General features: G+C 43.7%; 1 protein-coding gene across 4 annotated transcripts in view; it reads left to right on the top strand.

Moving 5' to 3' along the window:
- LOC101158741 (copine-8) overlaps positions 1 to 3,870 on the top strand; it is a 126,090-nt gene extending 122,220 nt beyond the window's left edge. For all 4 annotated transcript variants that reach the window (XM_023952457.2, XM_078941880.1, XM_078941879.1 and 1 more), the window contains one exon: positions 1,637 to 3,870. In XM_023952457.2, coding sequence (XP_023808225.1) covers positions 1,637 to 1,825 — 189 coding nt within the window. In that variant the 3' untranslated portion in view covers positions 1,826 to 3,870. The remainder of the gene's footprint in view (positions 1 to 1,636) is intronic.
- Positions 3,871 to 16,546: the final 12,676 nt, after the last annotated feature.

Here is a 16,546-nt window from a genome sequence, read left to right as displayed (position 1 = left end):
GAAGGAGAGCAGAGCTGATGAACCATGAGGATGCAGTTCACTTCTGAACCTTTCTGCTCCTTTATCTCTATTGTTTTCAGGCAGGTGGAGCTTCAGGAGACACATGAACGCTGTTGAGGTGTTAGAAATCTGGATTGGTCCTTAAAACCCATTTATGGTCTTTCTTTTTAGTTTACTAAAAACGTTTTAATGAGCTCTTTTTGGAGTTTGTGTTTTTAGGTGTTGGCAGGAACTCCTTGATTGAACCACAGTGAAGTCGCACTCTGACCTTTCTGATTGGTTCTGCTCTCCCGCCGCCTCCTACTGAGGCGTCATTAGACGCTTTTGACGAGCCGGCACCAAAAACACACGACTGCAGAGAAAACTGAGGATTGTTCCAGAATGAAAAAAGCTTTTTTAATCCAGAGACGCTTTAAGGACGTGAACTGCTGGGTCCAAATCAGTGTTCAGGAAATAAAAGATCAAGACTATTTCCTTACAGCAGAGCAGCAAATTTACCCTTTTGCTGTTTTTTCTTAAAAGTACATTTCAAAAACTGTAGATCTTTGATGGGGGGTTTTAAACTCCAGATGCACAAATGACTTTGACTGAAGTCCCTTTTTATGTGAAGACGAGTATTCCTGTTGTGTTTAGCTAAACGTGTCCAAGAACATTCAATAAAGACCGTCTGCTTTGCTTTCACACTGCACTTCCAGGACCTGAGCACACGGCTTCAGACGTCCTGCAGGGACGACAGCTTCCTGTTTGTGATCGATCACACAGCAGGAGGATCAATAAAGCAGTTTCTGACTGATTACCTTATTGACAGCATATCAGACACAATGCATTAAGGAAACGACCGTAAAATAGGAAATAAAGACACATTTCTACCAACAGGACAAAAAAAGCGACTTTATAAAGGAATAACTCCACATTTTTGTTCTATTGGACAAAGTATTTTAGGTGTTTATTGGATAGAACTTTATTGATCCCACAAAGGGGAATGTGGAATATGTTGGTGTCTGTGGACAGACCAACCATTCTGATAAACATCTACCATTAATCCTACTTTTGTGTGTAAAAGTACCCCCTGCTACTTCTTTACCCCCCCCCCACTCTACTACCCCCCCCCCCCCCCCTTTGTCTTCTGTTTTGTCTGAAAGGAAATGCAGACAGATAAAATCAAAAGGAAGTTTAGCCTCAAACACAGAAAGACTTTCTCCAAACAGGGTTTTTTCAAACGGGACCAGACTATTTCCTGCTGCCAGTGCTGGGGTGTCACCACAAACCTTTGGTATAAACCATGGGGGCTTCACATGACAACCAGAGCCAGCTAGCTTTAGCTTTGACACCTCCCTCTTCCTGAGCTGATCAGGGACACATCAACCTTTCATTTTCATTACGTTTGGCTGTTGGAGGAGAATACCTGGAAAACACCTGAGACTTTGTCCAGGACGAATTCCCCAAATGACTCAGAACTTTCCATATAGAGACATTAAGCTTAAAAGCCTTTCAGAGTGTTTCTTTATAGAAATCTTTGTGAATCAGGAGCAGATTTTACAGTGAGGACAGCACTGAGGACACTTCTACTAGATGAAAGGTGATGGGGGCGGGACTTTCAATCTGCTCACCTGTGCTCCTTGTGCCTCCTCTTCAGTTCGTCCCCTTCAGAGACTACATGGACCGGACTGGGAACCATGTCCTGAGCATGGCCCGGCTGGCCAAAGACGTCCTGGCTGAGATCCCAGACCAGTTCCTGTCCTACATGCGGACGCGTGGCATAAAACCGTCTCCGGCGCCGCCTCCCTACACCCCGCCGGCACAGCTCATCCAAACGCAGATCTGAAGCCGAAGGCGCCTTTGGCAGACAAACTCCTAAACACGTTCAATTCTTCCATGTCCTGCTCGGGGCTGCTAACCACACGGCGCCACCGCGGACGCCGTGGTCGTTGTTCAGGAAGGTGGCGTGCCGGACCGGAGGAAAGAAACCATCGACACAGAAACCAACGCTGACGAGTAATCCAGGAAAGATTTTTAGTCTGAGGAAGAGAACGATGACAGACTCTGTGAGGGGGCGGGGCAAACATCAAAGAGAGTGATCCATCTCTTGATCTTAAGCTAACTCCTGTAAATAACTGGGCATGCGTGACTTCTGTGTGTCGTTCTCTGCACTCGCTCGCTCAAAACTGTTTACAGAAAATCCTAGGAAATCTTTCTACTGTTGGTACTTTTCTAGTGTGGAGCCGGAGCTCGGACTCCTGCCGAACTTCCTGGCCCCCATCGGTGGGGGTCAGTGGTGCAGGTCCCGGTAGCCTTTCTGTACCGTAAATCTAGTGCTTGTGTGAAGCCGTTTTGCATGAGTGTAGCCTCAGTGCATGCATGTAGTTGATCACACCCATCCGGCCGTGGGGGGGTCTACCATGTTGCCGTGGCGTCTCCATCCAACATGCTTTCTCCTTTTCACACCTAAACTCCCCTGGTGTCATTGCACTTCCTCCTTTTCATCCAGAGTTTTCCATCCTGGAAGTTCTCCTCCGGTGTCTCGGTTCCAAACCTTTCATCTCCTTCCCGCCATCTTCAAACCAGCAGCAGCTGCTGTCAGAATCACAGAAAGCCCAGTGTCAAAAATGTGCAAAAACGACATTTTTCCCTTTGATCTTTTGGTTTCTTCTTCGTTGGTGCAGCTGTGAACGTGTGCACATTTATGTTTGTATGTTTCTGTCATGTTTTTGTCGTCACTGAAGCGACTGTTTTCCAAAGGTTTGTCTAGATGATGATATTTTACCTGATCAACAACATGTGAACTTCTGCAGAGACGGATGTTCGTATGATGCTTATGAAGGAAAGAATTGTAGCCAATCAGAGAAAGTGGGTGTGTCTGTTAGCCTGGGGGCGGGGCTAGCAGCGCAGACTCTTCCTGTAAGGGGCGGTTCCTTACTTTGTGATGTCACAATGTGAGGACCCGCTGGTTTTGATGGATTGGGAGGGGCTGGAGCTCAGAGGGCAGATTCTTAGAGGAATCCTCAGAAACACATGAAGTATCAAAATACCACTTTGGGTTGTTTATAGTGAGGAAAAAACATCATAAAACACTTAAAATGTTAAAGAATTGATTTGACGTGGTAGAAGTCCTTTAACTCAAACATTTTGTACTAAATTTGTGCAAAAACTTTTCCAGAAAACTGTAAATTTCATACAATTTCTAAGGGAAACTCATAATTTCTCAATTGTTTTTAATAAAAATTGAATGACTTAAAATAAATATGTAAAAATATAACCTTCAGAATTTTTTTCGTAACCAGTCTGCTTCCATACGTCGACAAAGTACACAACCTTAACTATTCCATGCACACAAACAAACAGTTGTATTGACGCGGCTCAGCATATAGAAGTGTGCGCATGCATGTATTTTTAATGTACTTTGAGGTACCTTTATACAAGTATTTTCTTAGACCAAGTGAGGTGTTAAACATAGACCTTTGTAGGCAGAAGATATCCAAAAACTCTGGTGTGTGTGTGTGTGTGTGTGCTCGTCACTTTGGTTTTGCATGGACAGTTTCACACAGGAAGCAGCGGTTCCTGCTTTTGTGTTCTTGAAGTCTTTCTAAAACTTTACTGTACTAAATGGCCTTAAAAACGTTCACTGATCTTCTGGGAATCGTGCGATGCCTTCTTTCCAGTCAGCATTTGTTCCTTCAAGGAATTGATTGGTATCTATTTTGTGTTTCTATTGTTTTCCAGTGTTTGTTTTTTCAGAGAAATAAAAATCTCTCCTTTTGAAAAATGTGATGAATCACGCATGGCTGCAGTTCTGATTGCCTGTTAATACATAGATGACTATTTCTGTATTGAACAATGGAATTTTTCAATAAATATTCATATCAAACGAAATATTTCTGTTTTCATTTATAAAATCTTTCATGTTTATGTCAGGTTTTTTCCCCAAAATTGGGGGGTTCTTTCTAAATGTTTTGTCTCGTTAGCAGTCTGCAGCGGTGCAGCTGTCACTGCCCCCGTTTGGGGCTCCGATCCACTGGGGGTTGATGGGAATCTTTATTTTTATTCAGCTTCTCATCGTGACCTTTGACAGATGCTGCGGCTGATTGTCCTCATTTATTATGAGGTTTATTGTGACAAAGACGAACACATTTGATAGTGAGAGTTCAGCGTTACGTCCAACTCTGTCAAGACAGAACTCAGGGCTGAGACTCAGATGCAGAGTTTAAGAGCTTTAATCTTTGCTATGGTTGCTATGGTTACTGTGGTTGCTATGGCTAAGACACAGGATACAACCCAACAAACTGGCACAGGACAAGGGGAGACTCATGAGGAAGGGAAACACAGGTGGAAACAATCAGGGAAGATTACACAGTCACACCTGTAGGGAGCAGTTAACTGCAGGAAGTAACAAGGCCTAAAACGAGAGGAGAGTTAGTGTTTCAAAATAAAACAGGAAGTGCAACACGAGACAACAGAAGTGACAGACATAAACCAAAAGCGCACAACTCAGGACATAAGACTGACGAGACATGACAGGCTCTATGGGAGTATTCAGTCAGCCACCAACTGTTTAACCCTTGTTCTATCCTAGACACTTTACCATTGGGAGTTGGGACATCTAGACCCACTAGACAGTGGGGTCATCCAGACCCACTAGACAGAGCTCTGAACCTTTTTTCTTCAATGATTTGTGATCTTCACTGGTGTCCATGGATTACATGAAATCTTTCCACCTTTATCCACCTTTGTCATGGTAGGGAGAACACGCCAAATGGAAGGGGGGGGGGTCATCTAAGATAGCACAAGGGTTACGTTCTCCAACTTAAAAAGATGAGAGGCATGTTCATCATCGGTAAACCTCAACAATGAGGAACACAATATGCCAAGAATCCAGAATATCACATTTTCTGATTTTTTTAAAGAATTTATTTGTAAATGGTGTAAAATGGATATTTGGTCAATAAACAAACAAGCTAGATTTCTGTCTCTCACAGACCTGTAACTTCTTCTGTAGAGGATCCTCTGTCCTCCACTGTTACCTGTATTAATGTCACCTGTTGGAACTGGTTATGTATAGAAAAGACATCTGTCCACAACCTCACACAGTCACACTCCAAACTCTACAATGACCAAGACCAAAGAGCTGTCTAAGGACACCAGAAACCAGATTGTTGACCTGCACCAGGCTGGAAAACTGAATCTGCTACAGGTAGATAGATAGATAGATAGATATTCTTTATTGATCCCACATTGGGGAAATTCAATTGTCACAGCAGTTCCAAAGAGCAGAGAAAAGAAAAGTGACAGCAATGTGCAAAAGTGAGGGGTGTTCCCAAATGTGCAGGTATGCAAATACAAAAAAATGTGCAAAAATAGAAAAAAGTAAAAGTAAGTAAGTAATAAATTATGTACACTATTACAACATAACACATGTTATGCCTAATAATAAAATTAAATAAAGTAAAAACACATAATATATAGATGGTCTATGGATACATGATTACCGGTTTGTACATGCTTATTTAAACTGTGTTATTGTACAATCTTACAGCTGTTGGGATGAATGACCTCCTGAACCGTTCCTTCCTGCATGGGGGGTGTAACAGTCTGCCACTGAAAGAGCTGCTCAGTGCCTCCACTGTCTGATGTAGTGGGTGAGAGGTGTTGTCCATGATGGATGTTAACTTGGTCAACATCCTCCTTTCACCCACTTCCTCCACAAAGTCCAGTGGGCAGCCCAGGACAGAACAGGTAAGCAGCTTGGTGTGAAGAAATCAATTATTAGGAAATGGAAGACATACAAGACCACTGAGAATCTCCCTCCATCTGGGGCTCCCCCCAAGATCTCACCCCATGGGGTCAGAATGATCACAAGAACGGTGAGCAAAAATCCCAGAATCCCATGGTGGACCTAGTGAATGACCTGCAGAGAGCTGGGACCAAAGGAACAAAGGCTACCATCAGTAACACACTACACCACCAGGGACTCAAACCCGGCAGGGCCAGACGTGTCCCCCTGCTAAAGCCAGTACATGTGCAGAACCGTCTCCTGTCTGCCAGAGAGCATTTGGAGGATCCAGAAGAGGATTGGGAGAATGTCCTATGGTCAGATGAAACCACAATAGAACTTTTTAGAACTCTACTGTTTGGAGGAGGAAGAATGCTGAGCTGCATCCAAAGAACACGAGACCTACTGTAAAGCATGGGGGTGGAAGCATCATGCTGTGGGGCTGTTTTTCAGCAGAGAGACCAGGACGACTGATCCATGTAAAGGAAAGAATGATTGGAGCCATGTATGGTCAGATTTGGAATGAAAACCTCCTTCCATCAGCGTTGAAGATGAAACATGGCTGGGTCTTTCAGCATGACAACCATCCTAAATTCATGTTGCCTGGGTAACGAGGGAGGGGGATTTCAAGGTCCTGGAGTGGCCTAACCAGTCTCCAGATCTCAACCCCATAGAAAATCTCTGGAGGGAGTTTGTCAGGGTCTGCTCTGCAGAGATTGAGCCACAGGACAAAAAAGATCTTCACATAAGAGGTTTTATTTCATCCAACAGAAAAATTGGCTTAAATTACAATGAGGTCAACTTAACAAAAATGTAACTGAGAGAATCAATAACAAAAGCTCAAACCAACTGAACTAAAACTGACCCCCAACAGGAAACCCCCCTCCATCTTCAAATAAATGGAAGAGTTCAGGAACTAATCAAGCTCCTCCCACTCATGATGTGTCATCAGGCCCCAGAAAACTCAAAAGAATAGAATTACTCAAAAAAACCAAAACAAAATTAACTAAATAAAGTTATATATGAAGTTAAAGTAAAAAGAAATGGTTTACTCAGCAATAAATCTGAAGGAATATCCCAAATAAACTTAACTTGACATTGCCAACAACGAGTTTGCTGATGATCTGGCTCTGCTCTCTCATATTCACCGACACGTACAGGACAAGACTGACGGGTTGAGCTGATTTGGATCTCAGGTCGGTCTCAAAATCAACCAAAGCAAGTCACCGATCCTGACCTTGAATACTACGTCACAGCCCCCCATCAAGGCCAATGACTAGAATCTACCATTCACCAAAGCATCATCGCGTCAGAAGTTTGGGTGATATTGTGCATATGCTAACGCGGCCAACATGTAGCAGAGTCAGATTGTGGTTTTTCTACGTGTTACTAGCAAGGCAGAGCGTTAGCATAGGCACAGTAACGTTAGCTTTTAGCGGTACCAGTCTGTTTTTTATGCAAACAAGATCAACAAGATTTGTCTTGCTCAATGCTAGACCAGCATCACTTCTGATTACAAAAATGAACCCTACTTTTTACTAAAGCGTTATTTATTAGTCAGTTAACCCTTTAACATCAGAGCTTTAGCTCCAGTGTTGACCTTCTTTCGACTACAGCGACTCCTTAATCGTTGACGGCAATAACGTCATTCCAGTGGATTCTGAAGCGGAGAAAAGCAGTTTTGCACTGAAATGAAACACTTCATGTTAGTTATTTGTTACGCGTCAGTGCAAAGTTGACATGTAAAGAGGGAGGGAAACTGTGAGGACTGTGGTCTCATGCAAGTTGGATCCTACATCAACAGTTCATAAAAGTATAACCTGTCCACCTCCACATGTGCCTCTTTCTGAAAACAGTTGTCTGGCCCGCTCCCCTTCATGTTCCCCGTCTTGAGGAGGGTCTTTGGGACAGCCTTATTCCTGAGGATGTGTTTCCCTTCACTGCTGCTGGGCAGCAGGAACCTGGTCTTGTTTTTGCTCCTCTTCCCAGGTGTTGTGTTGTGTTTGGTCACCTGGAATTTGCTCTTTTGGGGAGGGTTACTGGAAAGACTGTGCAGTTTAGTTTAGCTTTGAGTAATGTTTCTTTGATTTTTCGTGCCCTCAGCCGTCCCCCCACTCATCTGGATGAAGCTCGTCTGCTGGACTGTGTGAACACGTAGTTGTACAGTTAGATAAGCTAATTCTCTCTAAGAGTTCTTGTAAATCGTCTGTCCATCCTGGAGGACGATCCCTCCTTCATGTGGACCCCCCTGAGGTTTCTGCTTTTTTCCTAGAATTTTTTTTTTTAGGAGTTTTTCCTCAGAGAAGGGGGGTCTAAGGGCAGGGATGCCAGTGTAGTTTAGTCTGAATTCTACGTATTCCTGATCCTTATGAGTTCATGTTTACTTTACAATTACCGGTACGAAGCCCATCCAGACAACTGTTGTTGTGATTTTGGGCTATACAAGTAAAACTGAATTGAATTGGTAAGGTTGTGAGTATGTGTGCGAGAGTGCATGGGTGGCGGACCTGGGGGCTGGCTCACCGGGATCCTCTGGGGCTCTCCCTCCCCATCACAGAGTGGGGAGGGCATTAAGGGGGATGGGGTTGCATAATATGTCGGGTGAGGAGAGTTGTAGAGGGTGGAGTAGTGGGGGGGGGGGGGGTAGAGCTGTGGTTGCGCTGTGATCTCTGGGTTGGTTGGGTCGGGTGCCGGGGCTGGCTTGCGGAGACGGGGTGCCGGCTGGGTGGTGGGGGGCTGCTGGGTTCTCGGGGCCCTGGCTTCGTCCTTGGCCCGTGTCTTGGTGTCCGGTGCAGGGTGGTCCCCATGGCTGCCGCCTGGTACAGCTAAGCACACCTGTCCTGTAGGGGGGGGGATTGAATTTATTTTTGTCATGTTCTTACTTCCTTGCCAGTCTTACCAGCTGTAGGTTCCCAATCACCCTTGGCAACAAGGAGTCTATGTAACCCTTGTTCTATCCTAGGCACTTTACCATTGGGAGTGGGGTCATCTAGACCCACTAGACAGTGCTCTGAACCTTTTATCTTCAATGATTTGTGATCTTCACTGGTGTCCATGGATTACATGAAATCTTTCCACCTTTATCCACCTTTGTCACGGTAGGGAGAACACCTCAATGGAAGGGGGGGGGGTCATCTAAGATAGCACAATGGTTAAATGTATGACAAGTAAAATTAGGCTGGATTCAGACTGGATACATTTGGTCCGCTTAAAGTGAACCAGAGTTCGTTATCCCTGATAATCCAGAACAGATTTTCAGTCTGAATACACCCAAGAAGACCCTGGTCCTGGACCAGAAACTGCTGTCAGACCCGTCTTTGGAGGAAGTCTTGGTTTGTTTCCAATCAGACTGAGCTTTGGTTCGCTCTCAGATTCCTCAGTTTGAATATAATCCGTCCTCAGAGAGGAACAACTGAACCAAAATGGCCACCGTAGTCAACGTAAACAGAATAAGAATGAAGCAACAGATGAGCCGTGGACAAATATAAAGCAACAGTTGTCGTGTTATCAAACAGAAAAAATGGTCCAACTGTTTACTTGTTGGAACATTTATTTATTTTAATACCACTGAACCCACTTCTTAGATCCTTTTCTGTGTCTCGTTAAGCAGGCGGCGTGCTGTGACGTCATCCTAAAGACTACCGTGTGGTTTTGTTAACAGAATTCTCTTAAACCAATGTCATAAAACCACAACGATGAGACACATCAACTCATTAAAATGTGGACGGGTGAATTCAGACTCAGTAAAACAACTTTTAACGTGATCCACATTGCTTCTCACTGTTTTCCCAACAATCTATATGTCATAAACACGTATCGGCGTACCTTCATACCAGACGTCTCCTCATTGCTACAGCTGCTAGCATCCTCTGAGTCGAAGCAAACACGCCACGTCTTCTTGTCAGTAACCGCCGTGCAGCACGAACCGCTGATCCAAAGTAACAAGTAAAAAGTTTTGTTCCAGACGTTCAAAACTGAAATAACGTTAATTATATAAACAATTATATAAACTTGAAATATAAACTTTTAATAAGTGAACTGTCCTGATAAGGATTGTACAGCGCAGAATGTTCTTCTCTTGTTGTTTTGACCCGGCCTGATAGTTCCTGGCCAGGCTGTATAGATACTTTCTATAGATCCCTCCAAACCTTTAGCATAAACATATCTTTAATAGATTTGTCCAATTAGAGCTGGTTGCTGAAACTCCCCCTCACTGTACAGAAACATGCTTGGTAACTTAGTAACAGGTTTCTGAGCGCTCACACATTGTTCATGTTGGCTTCTTGTCCCCATGTAATCTGCTGCCATGTAAACAGCAGATTCTATAGAGGAAGATTTGACATCTGCTAAATATGGAATTATGGATAATTACCTCCTCGTGGAGAAGCACAAGCAGTCTTGAAAAATAAGTGGAAATCAGTTTTAGATCAACAACATAACAATACTCAGGCAGAAAAGACATAATAAATCTATATTTTAAGGCCAGAAATGATATGAATCTGATAAAAAAAATTGGAATTTACTGACAGTTGAAAGATTGAATTTAGATGTTTCCCTCACAAGAAATGGGACGCGGCTGCCCTGCAGCAGATGTGATGATGCAGATTCTGTGTGGGGGCTCAATCTGATGTTTTTGATGATTTGATTGTGAATGCAGAGCCCAGATGATGCCTGATGAAAGAAGACATGAAGGGAAAGATGGATAGGGACAAGATACGTGGAAATGGAATGGATGGATGAATGAATGGGCAGAGAGAATGAAAAGAAGGTTAAGAGACAAATGAGGAGGAAATACAGAGCATTGGATGAAAAGATGAACTGGTAAGTGAATGAATAGAAAGAATATATAAGTGATGGATAAATGAATGGGAGGATGAATGGATGATTAAATTGATCAATAATTGGGTGTATGGTATGGATGAACAAATAAATGAATGGATGAATAAATAAATGATTCAAAGAATGGGCAGGTGGATGAACCAGTAACTGATTGATGAATGGGAGGATGGATAAGTGTAATTAGTTAATGAATCAAGGAATGGATGGATGAAGAAATGGATCAATGGATGGGAGGATGAAGTAATATATCCATGAATGGGAGGATGCATGAACAAACAAAATGATTGAAGAATGGGAGTATGGTTGAACAAATAAACTGATGAATGAATAAATGGAAGGATAGCTGAACAAGATGGCCCTCATGCTATCCAAAGAGAGGTGGTATGTGTGTAAACACGCGTCCACCAGGGGTCGTGTTTTCCCCATTCGCTTTCGTTCGTGGTTCCCCACCCCCAGCCACTAGGGTTCACCAAATTCCTATTTCTCTTTTTTGTCCTCTTCCATCATTTTATCATTTAAAATTGATCATCGGAGAACCTCACAACTTATTTCATGGACTCTTGAGGCGTATGTATCCATACTTACAAAAACATGTTTGATCCGTGAAAGAGTTAAGAACAGAACCAGAGATACTAGACTTCTCAGCCGGGTCAGAAGAAGGTTATGATCTTTTGTATCACAGAGATTTCCTGCCTGTCTCTTTCTTAAGAACTAGTCCCTACAGGTGAACACAGGCTGTATGGAGCAGAAAAGTGGACAAACCTGTCCAGGCATACAGGTTTGCCAGACTAAACATCAAGGTCGTAGACCGCTCTTTGGACCAATGGAGTGGAAATATTGATGCACCTCTTTTTCCTGTGGGCATACTGCAGGCAACAGGTCATGGTGAACACGTAAACAACACACAATAAGGGTGAAGTAGGTGAGATGCAGTTGTGCTGTACAGTGTTAGAAACTAGACAATCATAGCTTATGTGGACACCCTATGGGCGTCGTACAGGCACTTATTTATCACCTGCATGTGTGTGGGGTCATTAAAGAGCCAGTACTCGCACCTTCCTGTAGACTACAGTGCATTGTATGACTGCATCACACGTGCTTCATGAGTGTATGTAACTTACATTATTCTTACACATCTTTTATGATACACTTACCACATTTACAACCATTTTCATGAAATTCCTTGAGCTTCAACGAAACTAAAACACACACCTGCGCCCCGTTCCTGTCTAAAACCCTCTACTGGACCGAACTAAGGCTTTAATTGAGTTAATAAATAGATTAATAATTTGTACTTCTACCAAAGCAAAAGTATTTTCAAGAAAAGCTACTCTTGCATGAGTTCAATCTTCCAATACAGTACATCTCTCTGTTTAGAGCTGGGTTTTTTCTGACGTTCTGAAGAAAGCTGCCAGACCTGGAAATGTCATCTGGTAAATTGGTTCCTGTAGTCAATAGAAACATCATTTTTCACACTGGAATCATTGACATTCCGTAGTCATTTGTCCTGGACAAAAGAAACTGAACCATGCAATGTAAACATGTCAGCATAATATACTAGGCAGCTGAGCGTGACAGTTGTAATCAAGTGTGTACACTGCCTCGGTTCTTCACAGACGTCCCACTCAATCACTATCAGTGGGAACTGGATGGATGGCAGCAGTTTCTCCTCATGCATTCACAGAGCACACCATTGGCTGACAAATGTGACTTATTAGACTTCCACATTTGTATAGATTCAGTATAGAGGAAAGACCAAAGTCCGACCTCTTTACTGCTCTTTGCATAGCTAAAAAAAAACAATCTTAGGTAATTGGAAAAGTAAAAGCAGCTGCTAACAGAAACAATATAGAAGAACTTCAGCCCCTCTCGTCCCCCATAATTAGCACTGTCACCTATTGGGGGTGGGTCGCCTCTGTGCTCCTCTCTGGGGCCTGTTGGTGGGGGGTGCGGTGTTCTGGTCTGAGTCTGGGCCCAGGGGTTCTCAGGGAAAGAGGTCTGGGGGCTCCAGACGGATTGCCTGGGATGGGGTGGAGGTGTTGCCCCTGGGATCTCTGAGTTGGGGGTGGGTGGGGTGCAGACCCTGCACAGATGGGGAGGGGTTGTCTCGTCCTCCGGGTGTGACTGAGGTCGGCCTGTGCTTTGGCTGCTCTGAACCTTTAAAAGATCACTCTGGCATCTCAAGTCTTGTATCTAACTATCTAGTCACGTCAGACACGTTATCACAATGTCCATTTGATGTAACCGTCTCCACATCATTCCTAAGAATGGTTCCACTGACGTTGTCCATGTTACTTACTGTATCTTATTTTCTAGTTTCTTCTCAGCCGGACCTGGCGTTGGTGCTGAATCAGGTACAACAACTGGGTTGGACAATTTGCAACAATGTACTTCAGCTCGTGGGGAAGTCCTCAGTTCCTGCTCTTCAGCTGGTTGAATATCTAGTCTTACAGGATGAAATTTCAGGGGCTGCAGTCCTGACTGTCTGATGTGGAGGTTAATTCCTGCTTCTCGACTGATTTACATTTGTACATTACCAGTGACTTGTCCATTCTTCTTCCTCATCAAATTGTTCAGACTCTAGCTTCCGAAGGTTGTCTTATCTTTTTTTGTCTTTGTCAGGTCTACATTGCAACTTTGTTCTTGTTCTAGTGGAAAATCATTCACTGATCATAGAAGATTTCTGTGCAAGACTCAATGATTCTGATCTTCATTCTGAGCTTGCAATGGATATACAGGTCCATCTCTTATCAATTTAACAACAAGATAGATACATTTCTTCCAGTATGCTTGTAGTTACCAGAACCTCCCCATTCTGAGAGATTCCTAGCCAGTACTCGATCTCCTGGTTGTAAAGGGATGTCTTTTAATGCACTGATATTAGTTTAAACCAAAGAAGGGCCAAAGTCGTCTCCACCTGCTCAGAAGACTGAGGTCCTTTGGGGTGTGCAGGACACTGCTAAGAACTTTTTACGACTCTGTGGTAGCTTCAGCCATCCTTTATGCAGTAGTCTGCTGGAGCAGTGGAAGCTCGGAGAGAGACAGGAAGAGACTGAACAAGCTGGTCAGACGGGCCGGCTCTGTCCTGGACTGCTCCCTGGACTCCATCAAGGAGGTGGGTGAGAAGAGGATGTTAGCCAAGCTGACATCAATCATGGACAACCCCTCTCACCCGCTGTATCAGACTGTTTCAGACCTCAGCAGCTCCTTCAGTGGCAGACTGCTGCACCCACGATGCAAAAAGGAACGCTACCGCAGGTCCTTCACGTCTGACACTGTGGTCAGCAACATGGGAGCTCCACAGGGGACTGTACTTCCCCCTTTCCTCTTCACCCTGTACACCGCGGACTTCTGCTACAACTCGGACACGTGTCACATCCAGAAGTTCGCAGATGACACAGCCATCGTGGGGTGTATCAGTGGCGATGAGGAGGAGGAGTACAGGAGCCTGGTGGATGATTTTGTTGTCTGGAGCCACAAAAACAACTTACAGCTCAACACCTCCAAGACTAAGGAACTGGTCATCGACTTTGGGAAGGACAGACCCAACCCCAGACCAGTTCTGATAGGAGTGGAGGAGGTGGAGGTTGTGCAGACCTATAAATATCTTGGGCTGTTTGCTGGACAACAAGCTGGACTGGACGAGCAACACGGGGCGACTGTATAAGAAGGCCCAGAGCAGGATGTACTTCTTGAGGAGGTTAAGATCCTTCAACATCTGCAAGAAGCTCCTTGGGATCTTCTATCAGTCAGTGGTCGCCAGCGCTCTAACGTACGCTGTGGTGTGCTGGGGGGGGAGCACCTCAAAGACAGACTTCTCCAGGCTGGAGAAGCTGATCAGGCGGGCTGGCTCTGTGGTTGGCACAAGGCTGGACCCTCTGGCTACTGTAGCAAAGAGAAGGACACTAATAAAACAATACCACCCACCCTCTGCACACGACCATCAGTAGCCAGAGAAGAACCTTCAGTAAGAGGCTGCTCCTCCCAAGGTGCAGCACTAATAGACTGAGGAACTCCTTTGTCCCCCAGGCCATCAAACTCTTTAACCTCCACTTAGGGGGGGGGGGGGGGGGGGGGACGGAAAAGGAAACGGAAAGGGCCTGAATGACCTTTTTTTATATATGCTGTTTTGCAGATATTTAAATTGTTTCTTACTGTTCTAATCTTTCTAATTTTTCTAGTCACTGTGCTGCTTTTTCCTTTTTCCTATATGTATGTCAAGCAGTGCTGTATGCGATGGAGATGTCAATTTCCATGGGGGAACCTCCCAAATGGATAAATAAAGTTGTCTATCTATCTATCTATCTATCTATCTATCTATCTATCTATCTATCTATCTATCTATCTATCTATCTATCTATCTATCTATCTATCTATCTATCTATCTATCTATCTATCTATCTATCTATCTATCTATCTATCTATCTATCTATCTATCTATCTATCTATCTATCTATCTATCTATCTATCATCCCAGCTGCCATCAGGCTGTTCAACACCAGCCTAAGTAAATAGTTTTGATAGTTTTTTCGTTTTTTTTTTCCACTGTACCATAACTGTATATACAGATGACCTCTATATTTCTGTACATCTCTTTCTGTTTATTTTTCAGAACACTCTTATTTTGTATATATTCTTTCAAAAATGTGTATTTGATTTTTAAGTCGTCATTACTGTCTGTATATACCTGTGCCAAACTCCATGCTACTGTGACAAGGAAATTTCCCATTCGTGGGATTAATAAATCTAAATCTAAACGTTTTCTTTTTGCTTTTCTGACTATTTTCTGTCTCCATTTTGTGTGCCTCCTGCATATGAGTAGCCCATTTCTCAGCATACTCTCTTGCTCTTATGTCAAAGAGTAAGTCCACTGGTGATGTAGGTCTGTTACCATAAAGACAAAAATATGGTGGGAAACCCATTGCTTCATGTCTGGTACAGTTGTACGCGTGAAGTATGTGTGGCAAATGGCCTTTCCAATGTGATCCTTTTCCTTCCTGTAATGTGCGTAACATCCGCTGACTTTAGAACCAGCTGGAGACGGCGGAGCAGAGACCGGTCAATGCCACTGTACAGAGAGTGCCAGTAGTCCAGTCTGGAGACGATCAGAGCAATGATCACTTGTTCCAGAGCACGAGGAGGAAGGTATGGCTTAACTTTGCTGATTAGCCTCTAGTGATAAAAACTAGACTGGACTACTGCACTGACCTGCCTGTCAAATTTAAAATGCCTGTCAAGGTTTACCCCAAGATTTCTAATAAAAGGAGCATCTGAAGGGTCCAGGGGGCCAACAGCACCACAGCAGCCTGTCAGCAAGTCAATCTTTCCAAAAACAAACACCTGTCTTGTTTTCATCCAGACAGAGGAAGTTCAGCTACATCCAAGATGTGATGTCTGCTAAGCACTTCTGTTGATTGTCAAGACCCTCAGCTCCTCCAGATTTTAACCCATTTGGTCAAAAACGCACATTTAACCCTTGTGCTATCCTATGACCCCCCCCCCCCCCCCTTCCATTGAGGTGTTCTCCCTACCATGACAAAGGTGGATAAAGGTGGAAAGATTTCATGTAATCCATGGACACCAGTGAAGATCACAAATCATTGAAGAAAAAAGGTTCAGAGCACTGTCTAGTGGGTCTAGATGACCCCACTCCCAATGTTAAAGTGTCTAGGATAGAACAAGGGTTACATGAAGGGAAATGAACACTTTCCTCATTCAATCTTCTATGCACATCCATCTGTCCAACATTTCCTTCTGCCTCAGCCCTACAGAGTGAAGCTATTTATAGAAACGTGTCCTCAGCTCTTCCTGCCATTCCTTGATTAATTTACTTCCCCTCTAATAGATGACTGTCAACAGCAAATTCAATTGCATTTTTTTATATTAAGATGTCCACATTTTATTCCCTCTTCATCTGAAGGCAGCATTGACTAACAACAA

The sequence above is a fragment of the Oryzias latipes genome, chromosome 23 (assembly GCF_053564925.1).
Source record: "Oryzias latipes strain Hd-rR chromosome 23, Olatipes_Hd-rR_3.1".
Lineage (NCBI taxonomy): Eukaryota > Metazoa > Chordata > Actinopteri > Beloniformes > Adrianichthyidae > Oryzias > Oryzias latipes.
This window is presented reverse-complemented; position numbering and strand designations above follow the sequence as displayed.